Below are 23,470 nucleotides of genomic sequence, written 5' to 3' on the forward strand. Positions count from 1 at the left end.
TATACAATTATTGATATACTTGTGATAAGAGTTGATTCTATAAATTTCAGAAAAAGTATTAACCTTCCCCCCCCCCCCGACCAGACTTGCCTCTGTATAAAATGGACCAATTTAAAAGGAAATCATCTTAACTGTTTCTTTTCCAATTCACAATAACGAGATTCTGGGTATTCGTCTTCTATTCTAAGACAAAAATCGACGCTAAATAACCTAGTAGTTAACACAGCGTCATTACATAACTGACTTAAAAAATCCTAAGACAAAAAGTTGAGCTATTTTATACTATTTAAGTTCTAATAAGAAAACAAGAAATGGGTATTTCAGCACTAAAGGTCGCGTTTTTGTTTGAATCTTGACTCCCTATATTATTCTGTTTTTGTACTTAGATGTGTTAGACTGATAGGAATCTAAGGCTGGTTACAGTGCTGCCAATATTATTGCTCAATGTTACCTCGTAATGCATATATACAGTAGTTATAATTTGGAGGGTATCATCACTGTTGTGGTCTACCTCTGCACTATGGTAACTAACTTTCGATTCTCAGTTCATGGTTAGTTCTGAATGTATTAAATGTTCTTTAAAAACTGTATCACATAATAATGTGTGTGTAACCGAACACGTATCCATAAAAGAGTTGTGCTAATGTTACCCATTGTATTTTCATAATCACTGTCACTTTTATTTTGAATTCTGTTACCCAAACTTTCTGTTCCAATCCGGACCCCCCCAGCCACTGGTTATGACAGTATTATTTTAGGGGTGTGATATACTTTCTATCATCACGTCTATTGGCACTTCCAGGTTTGTGCTTGACATTTGCAATATTCGTTCCAACCATGGCAACAAAAGAGATAGCAGATAATGACATTCTTAAGCTAGCTAGGTATCTACTCTAGCTTACTCTATAGGGATTCAGAATTTCGGCATGAAGCATAAGCAAGAAGTGACCCCGAATCTGAATTTAAGCAAGAATATGATTCTGAATGAAATGAAAATATCAAGCAGTGGCGATTTCTCTTAAGGAGCACAGGAGCAGTGCACCACCTCTTCAAATAACACGTTTTTAAAGTTATATCAATGAGCTGCAATAGACTATGTGAGCGACATAATTCTTTATTATAATACTGTGTAAAAATAACACTGCAAGTGTACTGGTCTTGTTCACGCCTGGGAATTATGTTTACCGCTCGACACTTGCGGCACACTGTTCCATTGGAGCATGCGCAGTAGTGCTGTTTCACTGGCAGGCTTTGGAGCATGGTAGGGAGGCAATACAATGTGCATAGGAGGGTTTAGGAGCACTTTCAGATGTGTTCTCAAGCTGTCTGCAGTAGTCGTTAGATCGTTACATCACAAATGTTACAATGAATAGTGTGCAAAATCTTTTAAATATGTAATTTTCTGTAAGACCTTTACACGAAAAGATCAAAATAAAGATGGGTACACCTACACATGAATTAAAATTACAAGTGGCGAAGCATAGTAATAGAGAAGAGAAAAGAAAATTGAACATTCGGACTTACGAAAAAGCAATATGCGGCTACAATATAAAAGACGCTGTATTTTGTTTTGCTTGCCAATTGTTCGACGGCGATAATTTATTGACAAAAACAAGTACGTTTTATGAATTTTATTTATTTTTCTGTTTGAATTTAGGACTGTGCGTAGTAACTAAATAATTTTGATTATCGTTCTGCAGATATGATTGATTTGAATCACATGAATGAAAGAATTAAAAAACACGATTCTTCAGCTGCACACATCAACAATAATGTTAAAGTAGCAGTATTGGTTCAAACAAACATACAGACACAACTGGATTTAATATTGGATTGTTGAACTTCACAATGATAAAGTTACCAAGAACAGATATGTGCGTGCGGTTTTGTGGAGCTTTTGAGTTGGCTTTAAGAGGTCACGATGACGGAGACTCATCTTTAAACGCTAGTATTTTTCTTGGCCTCATCAATTTAAAAGTTCTGAATTAGACGCACTCTTAAGAGCAAAAGTGTTTAAGAACACATCGAACACTATACAGAACGAAGTCCTTCAAGCTATTTTGATGTATGCCATGATGAGATTTCAAAGAAATAAAGAATGTTGTTGACTTTTTAGCAGTTAAGGCTGATGAGACGACAGACGTATCGAATGTTTGTGAACGTGTGAACTTTGTTATAAAACGCAATATAGCTAAAACAATATTATTTACGGTGTGTTGCAATAGAAGTTCAACATTTTACTTTGCTATTAAGGGACCTACATAGGAAACTAATTAACTGCAATTTCTTGACTAACAAAATTATGTAAATCTATACCTATATAACATATGTTAATAGTTATGGAGTAGTTAGTACAAATAATGATAATGATAATGATAATAATAATAATGATAATAATGATAATAATAATAGGGTGTAATAATAATAATATGATAATCATAATAAATATTTGTGCACCACCAGGATTATTTATCACCACACGCCACTGATATCAAGTGAGCTTATCGGAAGGGATAAAGAATGCAATTGGAAAAAATAAAAACCTGTTCTTCAGGGAGCAGTAATAATGAAGTAAAATGTTGTAAATAATATTTCCAGCACAGAAATTTAATATGAAAAATGTACCAAATGAAACAAGTGCAATTGGAAAAACAATTTCTTTCATTTGAAATTACTGACGAAAATATATAACATACAAATATTTACATCAAAAGAATGGGAGACTGTTGTAAATAAACTATAGTAAGAGAGATAATTTTTGTCTTACCAGATTTTAGGCCACGAAATTAACACATTCACATCCCCACAATGCACTAAATGTAACTGTAGAATTTCAGTTCCGCATATAATCATTGACTGCAGTCACTACCAAAGTCAGAGGCAACAAAACAACATCCCCAGTGATCTGCAACAAATTCTTAATAATCCGTCACTGTCCCATAATGACATTAAATTTTTAAAAGATACTGAGCTTTATGAACATATTTAATTAGAAATAAAAATCCTTCGGTTTATCTTGATTTAGCTGATTATAAATAGTATTAATTGTAACCAATTAATTTATGGATTGTGTAAATTTAGCTATACTTTATGAATTGAACTTAATTTATATTAAGTACCTAATAGTTGTTTTAATCCATGTATTGTGGATCCCTATCACCACAGCATGGCGTGTCCTCAGGTTGTGGATAGAGATGTCCTCCAAATATGGAGGGTAGCTGCGAATATATTGAATAAGCAGTCGTGGACAGCTGATGAGGGGTGGTCCTCCAGCTTGGGGGTTGAGCGAAGGGCTAACAACCCATTACCGTAAAAAAACAGCTTGTTACGAATCTATACAATAAGCCTCGGAATGGAAGTGAGAGTGGCAATGAACCTGCAGGTTCCTTAAAAGCCATTTGTAATAGTTGTTTTAATTTATAGGCATAGTAATAACTACACACTCAGTGTCAAGATCAAGAAATCATGGGCTCACTACTTCCTTGTCTCAAGTATATACCAGTCACTCATCCTACTATTACTGACAACAGAAACCTTAACTATACCTCGAGTTACGTTAATTAACTTCGCTAGTATCTATAAATACTTTAATGTCTTAAAGTACAAAATTCAGTAAGCAGCTTTCACCATCTATTTACGAAAGAACTCGATGATGTCTTAAAGTATTAAGTGAAAGTGTAAGTTTTTACTCTCTCGCATTCCTCCATACACAATTATTGCAGAAATTCAATGGCAGAGCCATACTTGAACGTTTTTATCCAAAAATAATCTTGTTCCTGGATGACAGGAATGGGGAAACTTGGGTGAATGACTCAAAGTGAAATACGAAGTACCAGCCACTGGATGAAGTTTCTCCCACTTCAAAATTTAACTCTGCTCACCTACAATTTCATCATCAGGAATAAGAATTTTAATTCTGCAGAATCCCAAAAGAACTTACTGATGATAACTGAACTACGGTACATTTGTATGAAAAGAGAGATCAATATATTAGATGGCGGTGACGAGTCTTTGATTTCCTAAGAAAGACATCCACACTCAGCCTAAAACTGTATCCTCAGTGTCTTACCTCGGTTGTATCCCACCTGTATTCAAGCAAGTATTTCTTAGCAGACGGATCGGCTTTTTGTACAGATGCGGCAAACTTGGCGGGTCCTTTAAGAATACATTCACTACTGGCATTTAATTGACACTCAGGGAACTGGTAATCGCCACAGAAATTCAGACCAAGTGTTCGATCGAGTGACTGCCAACTGCAGACATGTTGTTCTATTCGACCTTTCTTGATTCCTGCCTGAAACTCTTCTTTATCACCATGCATCACAATCAACTCAGATCTGAAACAAAGTTATATTAACTCAAAATGGGAAGAAGAAAGACTTTTACTTTGCATCCAAACAATGCATAATATTAATAACACAAAGGCTTCAGTCACCAGTGTGTTAATTTGTTTGAAGAGGAACACAGATAGTAGAAAAACTAAAGAAATAAAGAAACACACGGGCAAATAAACAAAGACATAATTAAACGAACGAAATGATAATGAGTTGCACATATTAGAGAGAAAGAATGCAATGGCTGAAATAATACCTAGCCTCCGAAATTATTAAATTAATACTGGTACTGCCAATTAATTTTATAATAATAATAATAATAATAATAATAATAATAATAATAATAATAATAATAATAATAATAATAATAAGAAGAAGAAGAAGAAGAAGAAAAAGATGAAGAAGAAGAAGATGAAGAAGAAGAAGAAGAAGAAGAAGAAGAAGAAGAAGAAGAAGAAGAAGAATTCGTGATGATTAAAAAAGGGAGAAAAGAAAGAAAACCACTTATCCCAGAGATATTGATGCACCAAATGCACACTATCTTTAAGTAACAATACTTAAAGAAAAAGGTAAATACAAAGAGCAGATGAAATGACTATTTGGGACCAATAAGAAGTGCATAAGCCCCATACCTGAATCCATATCTGTACTGTCAAAGATCCATCTGTAGTATTCATAGTCATTACACAGGAAACTAAGGTTCAATTTCCTTTCACATAGATTTGTTATTTGTAGTGGCTTTGGAGTTTTCTGGCATGATGTGGTTGTATACTGCCCCTGCTATAACTTATAACCTAAACAGTCGTATGCGTACAGGAACTTAGCAAGCACTAGTATCCTGCAATGTACGAACATGACAGAGGCAACCAGGATATTACAAACTTCTTGTTATTTCATATGAAAAACTAATCGCAAGATCTGTTCTAAAATACTTAAGCAGTTAAAACATGAAAGAGTGGAGTGGAGGACAGCGAATACTTTTATAACAAGATGGAACTTCAGCAAATATCGAACTTCACCATACTCAACAAACTTGAACCGAACATAATGTCTGTAATGCACGACGCTAGTCAGCACCACATTCTGGTTAACGTTATCCCCAGTGAGCCATTATGAAGTTATAGCAAATGAAAGGGAGTGATTACGAAATCATGTACCGTAGGTCTCGATCTTTTACTCTGTTAACAGAGCCAATTTACCTCATACAGTCTTGTTAAAAATTCCTACACAATTAAACAATTTTAATCGTGGCTTTAGATATGACATACTGGTATCAATTTCGAGTTATGATTTATCGTCCTAGAATGTTTCAAGAACTGAATGAGTTCCTTCGACAATTACATAAATGTTGAGCAGGAGATGAAGGAATTCAAAATACGTCTTCATTGCATTTTAACTGAAAATTTAAATATTTTTACTCACCGTGCATTAATTATTTCAATTTTATCCTTGGGAAGATTGAAATTCACGCTTACAAGTTTTGCACCTCGAACTTTCAGCTGCCCTTCTACAGCTGAAGAGGAGTACATGTTCGTTCGGAGTTTAATGCCAGTGCTTGCATAATAGGCATCGACACCCATTGTCCCCACAATATCAATAGCAACACTGAAATAAAAGGAAAACATTAATATTTAATATGAGGGTAGTCAAAGTTCACTTTCTTACACAATTACGTCTTTATGTTACTACCATAAAGCGTTCCCCATTACATTCATAATGTAAAATGGGGTGAAAAAGGACACCTTGTTTAGTTTTTCTTAGATAGTACCACTATGACTTTACTTGTTTACCACAATCATAAGCTATTAATTTAAGCTTCTGTATATTTGATTAACAGTAGGTCAACAATTTATATTAAAAAAAAAGTCTCCCTTTTCACTTCACAGTCAATTGTCAAACGTCCAAACTGAAGCATGATTCATAGTCAGGAGCTGAACAGTTTATTTCTTCTTCTCTGGCGTGCAAAAACATTGCCATGCTAATAGTACGCTCATGTGAATACAGGCGTTAAAATTTAAGAGGAAAATCGAAAGGAAGAGTTATTTTGTGCCTACGCTAGGTACTTAAGTATTTCTGAGCTTAACACACAGGTGCACCATAGGCAGGTATAAGAGTGACGCCAACAGCTACATCACAATACGTTTCACCATTACCTTGGACGTATCTTGCCCTCGACGTCGAGTTCATGAGTCTTCAGGAAGTCGGCTGCCTTCAGAGACCCAGAAATTTGGAGATTGACTGCCGCTGTGCCGATTGCACTCAGACTGATAGGAAGTCCTGTTGCAGTTGGTACGACATAACTTGTGTCCAAAAATAACGTAGCTTTGTTGTAGTTGATTTCCTTAAAAAAAAAAAAAATATATATATATATATGTATCAGCAAATATTTCCATCAAAATTCAATACTGCATGGTAACGTACATACATTGACGTAATAATCATTTCACTTGGAAGTTATGCATAAGCACTCTATTACTTCGTCATTTTAAATATTGACCACAATGCACTATGTGAAGATGTACACAGGCGACAGAGAAATGATGGAATCATGGCACAGGAAACAGAAACGCCCTTCCAAACCTTGTTCCAAGATCATTATTTTTATCACACATTTTAACTTAGACTCACAAATATTTGAAGCTATGTCTCTAGATTGGAGTAAACAATCTAACCGTTCCATTAATGAAGTGTCTACAATCTCAATATACAGTATGCATGCGAATGTATGATGCAAGTTACAGATGAAACCCAAGACGGTTGGAAAGGAAAACGAACGAAGAAATACCGTTTTTGTAAAAGAACAATAAAAATTAAAAATCACTCTGCATTAGTATGCAGAGATAATGGCTCCAAATTTCACACAAGTCGAATTAATTGTGGAGGCATGCAGAACAAATAGATTCACTTCTCCTTTACCTTGCCTGAGAGGAGCTGCTTTATTTTTTCCACAGGGTTAATTGCATTCAGTGCAGCCTTAATTTCCCTGTCACCTGAAAATTTGTGATATCTTAACTCATTGCCAAATATTTTCATTCCAATAGATGCCTGAAAGAAAAGTTAAATCTAATTAAAATTAACTGTATTTTAGTCATAATTAATAAAGATTCAGTACTCAAGTAATACCAATAGGTCTAAGTGAAATTGTTATTTGTAATGAAACACGTGAAGTTACTTCTCTACTTACTTGAGGGTCATCAAAATTTGTGTCTACTACGTTAGGAAGTGCATGTACTTTGGACTTCAGATCTTCTGGTACGCTTCTTAGGAATCTAAACTTTTCTAAGCCTTCCTTTACTTTACTGCTACTAAGTGGTCCATTAGGACCAAATATGGACTCCACATAATGCTCAAAGCCTTCCATGCGACCAGCTACCTTCAAAAGAATATTGTCATAAAAATATTTCTGAATATTTTAGTACATTATAAAAATAAGAATGTATCCAATCACACATACAGATTCACACACAAACACGCTCACACTAAGCACAACCTTGCACGTGCACGCACAATCAAATACTCACACGAGAGCAAGTGTACACACGCACACACAAAAATGAATAGCTCTTGTAATACATCTTCTACAGAGAATAAACTTGAGATAATATGACAATGATAAAAGTAACGACTTACCTCAAGTACATTTACTGATTCCCCAAACAAATCAACTGTTAAGTTAAACATTGCTGATCTAGGCAAATATGATTTAGGTGAGAAGATGACATTGCTTTCGTAACTTCCTCCTGAAATCATAACGGAACTCCACTTAATTCGGCTTCATTGACTGAAACAACTGCTCAGTTTGAACCCACATTGTACACACATCAAATTTCCCTAGGGAATAATCATTTAATTATATTTTCCAGAGTTCTGAGTGCTAAGCGGCATTTCTTCTGTAGCTGTGTTCTGAGTTTCCTTTATGCGTCTCACTTTGTGTAGTTTGGCTAAAATCAAGGGTTAATATAACAAAAACTTAATATAGGACAAACATAATAATCACACAATCCCTATGGAAGGGAGTTATTTCCTGCTGGAACTGATCGTAATTACGAGAAACAATTTCTTGAAATGGATGCTCCTTGGTTTACTACATAACAGTGGATGTTTATGGTTTTTTTCATGTACTCACTAGCTCTGCCTATAAAGTGTAAAGAAAGTTTGAAGAAAAATTACCAGGTGTCAAAATTCTTAGTAATGCTGCATTTCATAATCATCTTAAAAGAATTTACAGAAATTAAAAGTATATAAAACAAAACACATAGGTGATAAGATTTGAACCAGGAAAACCTAAACAATACTATATGATAACATTTCGTGTGGAACTGTTTGAAATAAAACTGTGTTTTGTTTTTTGTGTAACATAGTTACAATTAGTGTTCGTGAGCAACAGTCAAAGATATTCTTTTGTGACTTATCTTGTGGACTGCATGACGCAAGCTTGTAGCAAAGTTGTGGACAATGGAAGTGCTGTTTAAGAGTAAGGAAATGAAACAGGCGCACTGTGTAACTTCTTGATTAACTACATGTTAATATTATTCTTAATGACTGAAATTTTTCTACACAATGCATGTGTACTGTAAATACAGTAAAAGTTTTATCTAATGATCTTGAAAAGAGTGGTGGGGTAATTAAAAGCATTACGATCATAAATGCGTGTAAACAATACTTACAGGGCAACATTAACATACTTCAAACACAACAAAACAAAATACATATATTTAAGGATTAACACCTTTAACTTAGAGAACATGGGTACAGTTTTTCAGTTTTAACTCCCTTTTCCGAATTATACCTTCATGGATGTATTCTTCGTGAAACTTTGCATTTTAAAACACTGTTCACGTGTTAAACTTGGAACTTAAAAAATAAATAAAATAAACTGTATTGTAATAACCCGAATATTTTGGAAGAACTGAGAGACAATATAAGAAGGGAAATTGCAGGAATTTCAGAAAATAAATACATGTGAATGCAAATTTTCTTAAAAGATGTGAGAGATGTGTGGCGGCACAAGGACATCATTTCCAACATCTTCTATAGCAAAGGTAGATGGTTATTGTAATTTTCACGAGCAATATAATTATGTGCTATGAATATCTGACTCTGCTGACAAATGGCGTGCTTCCAGCCACACACTCACGGTTGAACATCTGTTTGAAGGCAAATGCATCCATAAAATTGGCAGTAGCAGCTTTCAGGTCAATCGGAGGCCAAGACTCCATGGCAAAACATTTACACAGAATGATTGGTTGGTCGCTATCTAATGGTGAGCAGTTGACTGTGTCATTTGCTCTCTTGAACTACGAGACCGGAAAATTGAACAGAAAGCATCTACACAGAATTTGAATCTTTCAGTCATCCATCTGTTCAATATGCATATTAAATGAAGAAATGGATCATGATGACTTCACCTTCCAGAATAAAACCATCTGTGAGAAATATTAAGGTGCAAGAAATCGAATAGCTTCATTGCCAAGTGTTCGGCAATAGAAAACTAAAACAAAATAAAATAAGGACAAAAATGTGTGTGTGTGTGTGTGTGTGTGCGCGTGTGTATGTGTGTGCGAGCACGTGTGCGCGCGTTCATGTACACACGCTTGTAATGCTGTTCTTCGCGAGAAAAGTACTTACCAACATTATAATTTTCAAAGAACATAGATCCTTCATAATTGCGAGAATATTTTCTCATATCGCTATTGAATTTACTAGAAAGGTCCTTGTCTTGCAAAAGTGCTTGTATTTCTACTTTGCTGGGACTAGATGATTTCAGCAGATTAGTAAGATGACTCCAAACAAACGAACCAACTATAAAGGAAAAATAATAAATTAATGTAAGAGCGATATTTCGATTAAGATATACTACCAACGAAATTGAAAAATAACTCAAATTACTAGTCATATGTGATTGGTGAAACTTACGCTATAACACAATAACTTTGCACCACATTGATTCACAGTAAAAAAAACCTACTTATAAATAATAATAATAATAATAATAATAATAATAATAATAATAATAATAATAATAATAATAATAATAAATTCTACATACCGGTAATACTTTTCATTCTGAATGTGCAGAATGTGAGTAATTTTAAATTAACCAGCAGTTAACAATGCAAATAGAAAGTATACATTTACAATAGCAATTAAATGCAAAATCGAATTGATACATAGCGAGTTTGCCAACCATGTTATTACAACAATATACACAAAGAAAAAAGCCTTAATCTAAGAACGTAATCTATTTTTCTTAATTGAAGTGTCTAACACTGATATTAAAGGCTGAAGGCTGATTTGGGTAAATCATTAGAATGGTTGGTGCTATTTTCCACGCTGGACACTTGGATTCAAATTCTGGCTAGTCTAAGAGGAATGTATGTTGGACAAACGAGGAGTTTAAGGTTTTCTTGGGTCAGTCTGGTTTACTCTGCAAGCATTCCACTTCTACAATTATCATCCATTGCACTGTCACTCAAGAACTAGAGATAACAACAACAGCAACAAGCTTATTACAATGGTTATCAAGCTAACTGTATACTATGTAAAAAAAAAAAAATCTGTGGAGCTACACCCCATGAAGAGCCAAGACCGACCAGCTGGCTGCTGGGCTCACGTCCACATGCCGAAACAGAGGTGGACGATCGTCCAACCAGAATGAAGGTATCATGTGGTTAGCATGATGATTCCCCCAGCTGTTATAGCTGGTTTGCAAAACCGGATTTTTGCTACCTATTGTAGCTCCCCAAGTGCATCACGATGCTGGGTGGGCACTGGTCCCATACACTGGCTGAAATTTCATGAGAAAATTTCTTCCCCCATGAGGACTCGAACCAGCGCACATTCTGTAACGCGAGTCCTAGGCAGGATGCCTTAGACCGCGACGCCACGGCTTGGGACACTGTATACTATGTGAATATGTGCAGTACTGGTAATAAAAATCTAATTGTGAGAAATAACTAACCTTGATTAACTTCTTCCTCCTCAAGCGAGTGTTTGACTGTCTTAACTATGATGTAAGTAGGACACTTCATCACTTCTAAGTAGGATGCAATACGCAGTTCTGAATCAACTGATTGATCACGGAAGAGCTTTAGAAAATATTCTCGAGTGTCTTGGCATGGCAATCTCCTGTGGGGAAAAAAGTGTTCTGTACATAGACTCAGATATACCACTCTTTATTAAGGAATTTAATTACAGAACCATTTTACCTGTGAGCATGTATAGCTGCAATCTTGATCTCCATTGGCAACTGTTTGTTTTCTATGCATACTCGCAAAGTCGGATTTAACGTTGTAACAGGAATACCAATATTTCCCAAAGCCTTGATGGCTACCAACGTCTGAAAAGTTAGAAAGATTCAACATAATTAAATATTGAGTAAAACATGCTCTCGTACACTAATAGTTACCATGCTTGCCACTACAGGCCTATCCAAGGTTCATGGGTTCAAACACTCCCGAATATGTTCGAATTTTATGAGCAATAAAAATTCTTAGCAAATCCTTTCGAAAAATAAAAAAAACAAATGGTTTACGTAACATGAAAGAATCACAGGATTCTAAGAAAAATATTTCACCATCAAAATCAAACTATACTAGTCATAATTTCTGCCAGGTGTTCCGAATGTTTCGAACTTTAAGGGACAGTCCTGTACTTAAGAGAAATATCCTGTGCCCCTTGCAATTCGTTAAAGAACATCGATTTCTCTCATTTTAAAAATTAAACAGTTTTGGAAATGCTAGCTAAAGTAAACATTAGACTTAATGGTAGCATCATGTGCAGGATTCTAAAAGGGGGGTTTTTTGAATGGAGAAAATGATTTTTTTTTTCCATAAAGTGTTTATAATAAATTTTTCTATTAACTCTACTCGTAGTTGCATTATCACGATTTCAAATGGTATGTATACCTCCGGTACTGTTTATTACATCGAAATATTTCACTATTTCACTTTCTAACTCCCTCATTTCTTCCAATTTGAGCATGGTCTTGTAAGTTATTATTGAACATTTTACCGAATTTCTGATACAGTGCATCTTAATAAATAGTTTGATTTCTTAAAGCAAATCCATCCTAAAAATAAGTACCGGTAGTTCAGTATGTTGAGCCGAGATGAGTACGGTAGGTACTGAGTAGGCTACTGTGCAGGGGATGATAATGAATTGGATAATTGCAGTGATAGTAGTGGTACTGTTTATTTAACGACGATTTCAATTGCAGAGTTATTCAGCGTTGAATTTCAACATGAGGGAGAAATGCCTGCAATCCTCTATCTGACATAGGTCAGGTCTACCTTCTTTATTTCTCTCCTGGAGGAAGCCACACTAAGAATTTTATTGCTATTCAAAATCCATCTCCTACATCCGGGTTTGAACCCGTGCATCTGAGAACCAACGACCAGCATGGTAACTGCCAGGTATACTGTTAATAAACAGGTGACAATTTTCAACAATTAAGGCCATTTTGTGCAAAAATTGTGTCAATTTTTTTTTGTTTTGCAATACCAATTAACTTTTTAAATGCACTTGTACAAAAATATGTTTTCTCAGATAACATATTAGTATGCCTAAACATTTAATTAAAGCAGAGTTGCTGGTTTAAATTGGTTTCTTTAATTATATTTCACATAAATATTCTTAATCATATTAAATGCGAACTCGTTGAAGAAGGCACCTGGGAGTGGCAGTTGTTTGGTCAACTGTTCGAAGACAGGTCTGAACCTCATAAATGATATCAACAAGGTACCAGTTATGAAGCAATTAGACCAGGAGATACTGGGGTAGGGTGGCCAGTTCCTTTCCCCTTTCATTGCATACATCGATGATTAGTTACATATTACACTAGGCCTATACAACATTAAATTTCATCTTGCTATTATTGAAAATGACTGTATGAATATTAGTTTTAGAAAGTGAATAATGATAGTAGTAATAATAATAATAATAATAATAATAATAATAATAATAATAATAATAATAATAATAATACATTTATCATTATATAATGTAGATGACTTAGATCATTTACTTGCTGAGTAGTGTTTACATGCTACTGTCCCGGTCTGTTCTGAGAAATATAACAACTCTGTTTACACGCTTTCCCATTTCAGAAATGAAATTATTCACATGAATTCAGGGAAATGTTTAATCTACAAATTTCAGGAGGTGTCAGCAGTAAGCCTACAAATCTGCCAAATAAATCCATACAGATGAAATGTGAATAGATCACGAAGAACATAAGAAAATACAACCTTCTTAGTTTTATCTCTCTTTTCGAATCTCAAAGTTAATTTCCAGTTCGCTTATTGCTGGAATGCATAATAACTAGCAAATAGCAATTGTAAAAGCTCATATACTGAGAATAAAATGTAGGCCTATGTTTAAACTGTAACAAAAAGTTTTGTGGCTTATTTTTGTGGAGTTATTTTAACAGACATACCTTTTCTAATGTTGCTTGGTCCCCTTCTTTATGCTGACAGCCATTTTGTACCTGGGCCTCAAGAAAATGGATAATGTTGGCTACTTCTGGTGCTGATTTGCAATTGAAATTCCACTTACAATACGAGTGTACAACTGTAGACACACTAAGGTAGAACTGTGCATCTACCTTGCTCCATTTCAGTAATGGTGTAAGTATGTTAATTGTTTGTAGATCTGGTCTGTAAAGTGGCAATAATAAAATTATACACGATTAGCTACATATGCGTAATTTATAGGGTTAAACATATTACCTACTACTCAAGGAATTTAATTCGAAAGAAGTAGACTATAAACTTTGATAACGAAAAAATTTAAGCATATTAGTTATTTGCTAATTATTATTACATAATAATTGTGATGTCCTTAAATATGTGGTCAGGAAAGCCAATACACCAAAACATTTTAACTGTCACAGATTTGCAAATAATTATTTTACAGGACATAGAGCACTAAAATCTCTTTTATCTGAAATACCTGTAACACATCGAAATATGTGGCATACGAAATAATACTGCACCAGGCTCCAAATTCAGGTTTGATTTTTCTTCCCTACAGCAAACTGGCAGGATTTAGGGTTGCCAACCCTCCCGTATTTCCCGGGATCTCCCGTATTTGCCCCTAATTTTTAACAGTCTCCCGGCTCCCGTATTATTCTTCTCTTCGAGCATTTTTCTTCCTTATTTTTGCATAATGTAAAAATTTGTATTCCAAATATTTGGTTTTGCCGTGAATGATGATTGTTTATAACAGAGGTGGGGAAACTCGTATTGTAAAGAAAGCAGTCAGCATGAGTATCTACGTACAACAGCAACTGTAGTGAGAGAAGCTAAACTTTCAGAGTAGCTGTTTACCAGCCCTGGTTTATATGATGAGTTTTGTTGTTCAAGAGATGAATTAAAATATGCAGTCCTTATAGAATGTAATACTTGCCAAGAATGCTTGCTCACTCGTCTAAAAGCAATGTTAATATTATAAATTTGGAAAAACTGGCTAGCTTTGTTCTAAGCATACCAAGTAGTAATGCTCACAAAGGAGTGTGTTTAATTGGACATATGTTCGAAACATGAGGACGACAATTAAAAGCATTATCCATATCTAAAAAATGAACAAAATGAGAATTCACTTGATCTCTATGAAAGAAGTCTTCTCAAATCATACTGCAGATACATTTTATGTCAAGGCAGGGATTCAAACTTCACACACTTGTTCGTTATCAAGATACTAAAATATTTTTTCGATCTCCTGCAAAATTGGAGTTTTTGACGTATGAGATTGCAGTTCAGCTATTACTTCAGTTTATGTAAGCTAATTGTGCGCGTGCGTGTGTATCCCATGCTACCCACTTCGCTTGTAGTGTAGGGAATGGGTGAGGATGATGATGAAGATGAAGAAGGGAGGGGGGGAACACAGTGCTGGCACGTAGCCTACTCCTGTGGAATAGCACCAAGGGGGCCACCAGGCTTAATGTCCCCCATCCAATGGACAAATCACTATCAACAGTGACATACACCTTCTCTTCATATGCAGTGCAGAGAGATTTGGGATTAAACCCAGGTGTACTGGTGCACAATCTAGTGATTAGAAGCTGTGCACAGCCACCTCTCCTAGTTCCAAGGTAGAAATTTTACACGAAAATCTCTGACCCCACCGGGAATTGAATCCAGGCCAGCTAGTCTGGAGGCAGACACGCTACCACACAGCTAACTCGGAAGACTGTAAGAAAATCGTTAAAGTAGATAAAATCTAACAAGCAAACATTCTCATGGGGACAGATAAAAAGTTAATTTTTTTTATTCCATCATGATAATAATGTCAAAGCAAATACTTATACAAATTTTGGCCACTCAAACGCAATTACAAGGGCCATAAAAATAAGTTTCCCTGGGGCCATTTACAGAAAGAAAACGCAACTTTATGGAAAGATTTAGTTCTATTGGAACAGATACAGCAATCGTTTAGTTATTTTTCAACATATTCCCCACCGGAATTGAGACATCTGTCATACTGTGGGGTCAACTTTCGTATCCCTGTGTCGTAGAAGTCTGCCGTCTGGGATTGGAATCAGTGTGTGACAGCCGTCTGCACCTCTCTGTCGATCCCATGGTATGACAAATGTCTCAGTTCCAGTGGGAATATGTTGAAAAACAGATCAGTAATTGATGTATCTGTTTCAATACATTTTTCCAATGAAATTCTGTTTTCTTTCTGTAAATGACCCCAGGCGAACTTACTTTTTACAGTCCTCGTAATGCACTGGAGTGGCCAAAATTTGTACAAACACTTGTTTTGACATTATCATCATGGTGGAAGAAAAAAAATTAACCTTCTTATCTGCCCCCATGAGAATGTTTGCTTGCAAGACCTACCAGTATTCTTAGTAAGCCTCATGTGCATTATTTTCTTAGATACAGTACTGAATATGAACAAAATTCACTCAATAATTTAGAACACATCTCTGTCCAGAGACAGAGGGACACACAGACAGGAAACCCGAAAAAGGAAAATCTTGAAATAATTTTTTGCAGCATTACAATACTTTCTCTTATAAGAAATTAAAAACCTTCAATTACGAGTAAAACTTACAGTTATTCTCTTGTCAAATTTATTATCGCCAACTTTCTGATTGGGGTCTTCGATAACTTTGCCCAGTAGATTTGTACATTTGGAACATTTTTAGAATCCTATAATCATTTCTCTCTGTGATACTTTGTTTTAAATTTGTATAGGTTTAATTATAACCAACTTTAATATTCGGATTATATTTATGGTAAGTTTTCATAGTTTTCCTTAATAATTGAACTGCCAATAATGATGATGATGATGATGATGATGATGATGATGATGATGATGATGATTATTATTATTATTATCATTACTATCATTATCATCATCACAGGCAGTTCCTCATATACTTGGAGTCTCAGTCTAATGGGGTCTGCCTGCACAGTTGCTTTCAAATGCACAGCAACAGTACAACTATCATTCGTGTGGTGCACTGAGTTGATGCTGGTAATGTTATGTACCCATCCAATTTAACTAAGAACATGCTGAAACTGCCCGCTGTCCTTTTCTATACATTTGCTCAAGTTCCCGTCGAGAAATGAGGCATTCTCGTCAAGGATATTACGCTTGAGATCTTCTAAAGTGCGTGGTTTGCCCTATAGACTTTATCTTTCAATGAACCCTAAAGATAAAAATATCACAGAGGGTCAGATCAGGGGATCGAGGGGGCCACAAATTAACATTAATGGCTCTGTCCTGAAACATCTAATTATTTCTTGTACCGAGATGTTCGTTATATAAGCAATGGCAGAAACATGCTGAAAGAATGCTTAATGTCATTCCATCTTGATCAACACTTGAAGAAGGGGGTGTAAAATCAGATGCACATGTGTATTAGCATTGTTTCTTAGGAAAACTGCCCTGCTTTTTTATCCCCCGCTCATGATACACACTAATTTCGTATGTAGCTCTACCCAGGAAAGGACGAGAAGTTCCTAATTCATATTTTAGAGGAATTTTCTAAGCGGTAGCAAATGGCATCCAACATTTCTTCCATCAAGACCCTTTTATCTTTTCTGCGAGTCTTGTCTGTAATACTTCCAGTGTCTTAAATGTACATGCAAATTTATGGATTGTTTCATGAGCTGGAACCTTCAAACCAGGAAATATTCATCGAATTTGACGAGAAAACTATGTATGTATGTAATAACAACATATGAACACATAGTGTTCTAAAGAAAATCTATTACACACTTTGTAATGCACAGACGTCTTGTTACAAGAACCAATGACTAAGATTGACTAACAATATGCCACATGTGTGTGTGAGATAGTTTGACCTTCAAGTGCTAGGAACCAACCAATACTGAAAAACCCTGCGCATGGCCCATGCTAGACTGAGATAGTTACCCAGTATTATTTCATGTTGGAGTATTTAGCATACTGTTTTGAACATTTACAATATCTAGTGACTAAATAGTAATATAAATTAAATACCTTGGAATAAATGACAAAGCAAAGAGCCACTCATGCACAACATCTTGCGGGACGCCATTTTTAAGGATGATGTCTTTCATCACTGCAACAGCAGCATTACTGCCAAGCATTGGAAGCGCGTCTAGTATATGTCTCCTGGAAAGCAAAATCATCACAATATAATAATCGTTTCACTGTAATGTTACAGAAACGAAAAATGTTATCTATATGACGCAAATAATCACTATGCTATACTGAAAATTGAAGTATTTAGCCTATTCAGCAATAACCATGTCCATGTATGATCCACAGTTACGAAATTCTACTATGGTTGGGTGTTGTTGTATCTATTCTGAATAAAGAATTAGTTACAACTCTGCAACAGAAGTTATTTCATTACTGATGATGAAAAAAAAAATTCCTTACGTCTCCAACAGGAGAGGAGTGATTCGTTATTAAAGGTTATAAAAATTACGAAGTTCTCGCCAAATATCATCTCGCTATCACCGATCTCATCAATGCTAAATAACCTAGTAGTTGATACAGCGTCGTTAAATAACCAATTAAAAATAATTAACGAATCATGAAACAAAGCACTCACCTTCCTGTGCTGCATATACTATTTGCACGATTGTACACTTGGGACAAAGCTGGGTAGGACAGTAATCGAGCCGTATGAACAAACTTGGTGAATGCATCAGGGAACTCTGGTTGGATGTCATCCTGAAATATAATAGAGTACTTGTTACAAACATGTAATACAATTTCATTGTGATCATTCCAACTATCTATCAAGTGTTCCAAGCCCCAATCAACTACATGGTTGTGCAATTATAAACCCATTGCAAAACTGGCAGAACTATTAAAGCAATTTCGAATGTAAATGTTACAAACTGGAATCCAACACTTTCTATTCGAAAGCAATGGCTTGTATATTTACATTGTTGGTTCGTGGTACAATATTTGTTAAGTAAAAGGTATTATTCACTTCCCAAATGAGGAGCGTTTTTGCAAAAGTCGATAGATGCAGAAATTTTCGATAGTGAGTTACATATGGATATCGTATGTTTTCTACCTCCGGATTCGATCTATGAAATCAGATTTACAAAAAACTTGATTCATACCATATGTAGAGACTACCAAACCTTCCAGGTTTTTTCAAAACTCGATAGATCCTGTCACTTAGTGTAATTTCTGTAAAATCTTGATTTCTGCATCTATCGACTTTTGCAAAAACGCTTCTCGAATAGCATGAAGAAAATAATGCACAAATATCAACGGATTCTGTTCCCACAAAACTGTAGTTACAAAAATAAATGTCCCTGTGAAATTTATGGTCCACAAACAACTAATAGCTGGTTATTACTATCACATATCTTGCCACAAATATAAAAAACAAGCATGCACATACGCACAAACACACACACACGCACACACACAATGCTTTTTTTCTGGAGAGAAAAGTGATGGAACTCTTGTGTATAGGCCCTATACATAGATTAATGATGATTAATGTTCAGTACACGAGAATTTTGTCGTTTTTAACATCCTTGTCGTTCAACTTTAAGACTTCAAAGTCTAAGCAGAGTTCAATGAAAAATTGAAGACCTCCCTGGAAAAAGGATGTAACATCAAATTAATGAAATATGTGACTCAGATGAAGAAGTAATTTTGAAGCATTCATTTATGACAATAAATGATTGTATCCAATAGCTGAATCAATCTGTATCCTTGATTAGTCAAATGGCTCTGCTAGTAAATATAGGCCTAACGAAATATGCCAGACACATGTTGTAATGAACTATTTTGATTGTCTACATGTGGGAAATACATACATACCTGAAATTATGCCCCGTATTTTTGAAACACCCTGTGTATATATATATATATATATATATATATATATATATATATATATATATATATATATATATATATATGGAACGTATCTCCGATCTTAGTACTGATCAAGAATATCTTCTGGGGATCTGCCAAGCCATTCATTCTGGCCATTATCCGATAGAGCTTGAAAGGAAGAAACCAGGGCCAGTTGTTCAATCTCGATGGCTTACAACTGCTTGTAGGCTTCTCCGCTTGTATGTGAGCCGTAGGAATCCTTCACATAATTTAGTGTGCATAGCCGAGAAATGCCATGCTTTGGAACGAAGTCTGTCAACATTCGACACCGGAGTATAAGTACTACTAAGGGTGGGTGGAGGAATGGGGCTCGAAGTACAGCCACCTCCTCGTAGTGAGCCCTGGGTTATTTCTGAGTGTAAATTTAAAGAAATAGGCGAAGAGCTGCACTACAAAAAAATTTGAAAACAAACATAAAGCATTAGGCTCGCCAAAGTTTAGAGCTGATGCGGAGACACAGGATATTGTCGAATTACTGTTTTATTTTTTTTCTACGCTCTTTCTTTTCCGCACTAGCCTCCTTCATTTAATTTTTTTTCGATATACCTTAATAATAATAATAATAATAATAATAATAATAATAATAATAATAATAATAATAATTATTATTATTATTATTATTATATATATATATATATACATGCGAGATTAATTTTTTAATTTATTAGAATATTAGAATTCTTGAATAAAAATTATTTTATCCACTTTATTACATCATTGCCTAAATATTTTGCTCACCATATTCAATTTGCACATTGCTTTGATAAGGTCTCTTGAAGCTCTCAGTTCACCAGAAACTGGTTTTGGAGTTTGATCGTGGTCAAACAACAAGGTGGATCTACGGCTCACAAGATCTGCAACATTCAAAATGCAGAAATGGTCCTTGAAAAGTATTAACATTTTCACACTTTCCCTTTTTATTCTCATTACAGAAAATATGAAGGAAAGTATTTTGATCTGAAAAATATCAATCTCGATACTTCCGTGGGTATACATGATTGCTCCTCAACTATTACTCAGATTTTGTTCATACAGCACTTTATTTCTACGAGTTAATTCATGGAAATGATGGGAATGAGGTGTAATATGTTTCAGTGTAAGACATTAGTGGATGTTTATTTGAAACCACAACACAAAATGGCCTCCAATCCAAAACAATCTAAAGATTACGTTCATAATCTTTTGCCATCATGCAGAATAAACTGACAAATGAAGGAGGTTACTTATACTTAATAATTAATATGTATGCAAAACATCTGGTTAGGAGAAATTAAATTCTGCCATGGCCAGTCCCAAGTCCAGATGAGAAAGAAGAGAAAGGAGTAATATCTTAGTTCAGCTGGCTCTGGGTAACAGTATTTGACAGCAGCTGAGGAAGGTAAGGAATGCTTTGTTGCGGTTCTGCTAGTGGATGGAGAAAATGCTGTGCAGAGTTATCTTCAAAGGCTAAGGAAAGGAAAACCTCAACAGAAAACAAGAGCATTGCCCTGTTTAAACATGGCACTCCCACTAGCAGGGTTTTAATATTAAGAAACCAAAGGACGACTCTGGGTATGAAACATAGCCTTGGCTTGGTTTCTGGAGACTGATCCATACACGTAGGCATAGGTCACCACTCACAAAAATCCTCAGAAGCATGTCTTGTCTTGGATTTGAAGACAGTCACATTCATTACCCCAAAAATAGAATTTCAATGACAAGCCAGCATTCACTCCCGGAAGCTTTGTAGGGCTCTTCTGCAGAACTGTGTAAAATGAGAAGATCAACTTCCCTCCTACTGTAAAAAAAGATAAATCCTCAATTGCAACAGCCTCACTGTGAGAAAGTGTTAATATCTGAAGATGTTTTATGTCGGCTGAGGGAAGCAGAAGAAAAGAAAAAGGACAAAGTGAATAAAAAACGGAACTGAAACACAGCATCTGCCAGCACTTGATGACGAACTTGAAGATACAATTTTCGGCGAGGATGAGACTGAGTATTCAGCTCCACAAAGACTCAAAGTTGGAGCATATGCACAAGTTATGGCACTCTGTGGGAAAAGGAAATGCGTCAACTACACCTTTGCAGCCATGGGCAAGAGGTAGGAGAACAGGCTGTAGTCAGAGTCATACGGAATGATATATTTAATGTTGAAAAGAAAACATTTTGGCAGTTTTGCCGAGCCCACTTTTGAAAAATGTGGAGACCGGATGGATATTTATTTTTGCAATTTCTGTTTATGTTCCTGAGGGTTACCGATCTTTTTGTCCGTGTTTATGTCTATTAACTATACATTACCTCATATTATGTGTTCCTTATTAAATTTACTTTAAAAGTTACTTCATTTTAATACAGTTGACTCCTGATAATTCGTGGTACCAATAATTAATGCACGAACTTCTGTGAAATATCGAAAATAGCGAATTATCCGCAAAATTTGTTATTATTATTTAAAGTTCAGTAAAAATTACTAAAATATACTTTAAAATCAAGTGCAAAATGTGAAACAGTGCAAAACATTTTGAAAAATTATAATATTATACAGTACTGATACTGCAATGGGATATAATCTTAAAACAAGAAACGCACATTTTACAAAATGAGGAGCATTTTTTTCAAAAGTCGTTAAACAACTCGAAGTAAATTTTCCTGACAATGATCGTAAAGTATTAATCCCAATCACTTTAGTTTTTCTCTATCATATTATTTATTCAGGTACCATTGCAATTATTATTTTGAAATTTAGATTTATAGAAGGAAATGTGAGAGTAGGTATAAATGTTATTGTTTCTTTCAAAAGTCGCTAAACACAAAGGTATTAAAAGTCTTTTGTTCTCTTTTTAATTAACTTTTTGCTCATAATTTTTATGTTAATTCATATTACTAGGCCTATATCATAATTTATATTTTATTAATTTTTTCCATTACATAACAGTTTGAACAAAATGCAAAATGAAAAATACAACAATATTGTATTATACTTTCTTGGAAAAACAAACTGTATTCATATAACAATGATAATAACAGAATCACTTATATAAAAGAGAAATAAAGTTCACATTTGCTAAAATACCGGTAACCTGAAATACATTATTTCCTTTCTGAAGTACTCACACGTAAATTTCTGCATAAAATAAGAAGAATCTCCAAGTAATAGTGAGAGTCAACCAAAACATTCATTGTGTAAAATAAGAAAGATTGTATGACTTGAGGCTTTCCCAGCGTTTGATATAGAATAACTCTTCTCGGGTTCTCAGCCAGGTGAGTTGGAGATTAGCTTCCAAGCTTTCGACGGCTAGCTCTGCTAGAAAGATTGTTCTGAATTTTCTCAAAACACAGGTGTCATTCAGCCATTTAGCTTAACATGAATACCTCTGTGAAATTCTTTTGCCGATTATGGTATTTCAAAATACTTCATGAAGTCCAAGACGTCCTTCTTCATCTTCTTACCAACCATTTTCTTCTCTGGTAAAGCAGCTGTCTTAATTATTCCCTAGCTAGAGTCTTTGATTGTAATACTTTAACTTCAAAGGGATTTTCTTCTTTTTAATTGGTACTTTTACGACGCTTTAACAACAGCTATGGTTATCTAGCATCTGAATGATATGAAGATGATAATGCCAGAAAAATGAGTCAAGGGTCCAGCACCGAAAGTTAACCAGCATTTGCTCTTAATGGGTTGAGGGAAAATCTGGAAGAAACCTCAAACAGGTAACTTGTTCCAACCAGGATTTGAGCCCGGGCCTGCTCGTTTCAGGGTCAGGCACGCTAACCATTACTCCACA

At 35.1% G+C, this 23,470-nt stretch overlaps 1 protein-coding gene across 3 annotated transcripts in view; it reads right to left on the reverse strand.

Moving 5' to 3' along the window:
* Apoltp (Apolipoprotein lipid transfer particle) overlaps nucleotides 1-23,470 on the reverse strand; it is a 194,418-nt gene that overhangs the window by 130,968 nt on the left and 39,980 nt on the right. For 2 of the 3 annotated variants that reach the window (XM_069836782.1, XM_069836783.1), the window contains exons 8-20: nucleotides 20,445-20,560; nucleotides 18,391-18,512; nucleotides 17,811-17,945; nucleotides 13,771-13,990; nucleotides 11,543-11,673; nucleotides 11,296-11,462; nucleotides 9,963-10,136; nucleotides 7,965-8,074; nucleotides 7,519-7,707; nucleotides 7,251-7,379; nucleotides 6,488-6,675; nucleotides 5,757-5,939; nucleotides 4,070-4,337 (exon numbers count right to left, since the gene is read on the reverse strand). In XM_069836782.1, the coding sequence (XP_069692883.1) occupies nucleotides 4,070-4,337; nucleotides 5,757-5,939; nucleotides 6,488-6,675; nucleotides 7,251-7,379; nucleotides 7,519-7,707; nucleotides 7,965-8,074; nucleotides 9,963-10,136; nucleotides 11,296-11,462; nucleotides 11,543-11,673; nucleotides 13,771-13,990; nucleotides 17,811-17,945; nucleotides 18,391-18,512; nucleotides 20,445-20,560 (2,132 nt within the window). Of the gene's footprint in view, nucleotides 1-4,069; nucleotides 4,338-5,756; nucleotides 5,940-6,487; nucleotides 6,676-7,250; nucleotides 7,380-7,518; nucleotides 7,708-7,964; nucleotides 8,076-9,962; nucleotides 10,137-11,295; nucleotides 11,463-11,542; nucleotides 11,674-13,770; nucleotides 13,991-17,810; nucleotides 17,946-18,390; nucleotides 18,513-20,444; nucleotides 20,561-23,470 lie in introns of those variants that run through there. The other variant, XM_069836784.1, reaches the window with a different exon arrangement.

Source organism: Periplaneta americana, chromosome 10 (genome assembly GCF_040183065.1).
Source record: "Periplaneta americana isolate PAMFEO1 chromosome 10, P.americana_PAMFEO1_priV1, whole genome shotgun sequence".
Classification (NCBI taxonomy): domain Eukaryota; kingdom Metazoa; phylum Arthropoda; class Insecta; order Blattodea; family Blattidae; genus Periplaneta; species Periplaneta americana.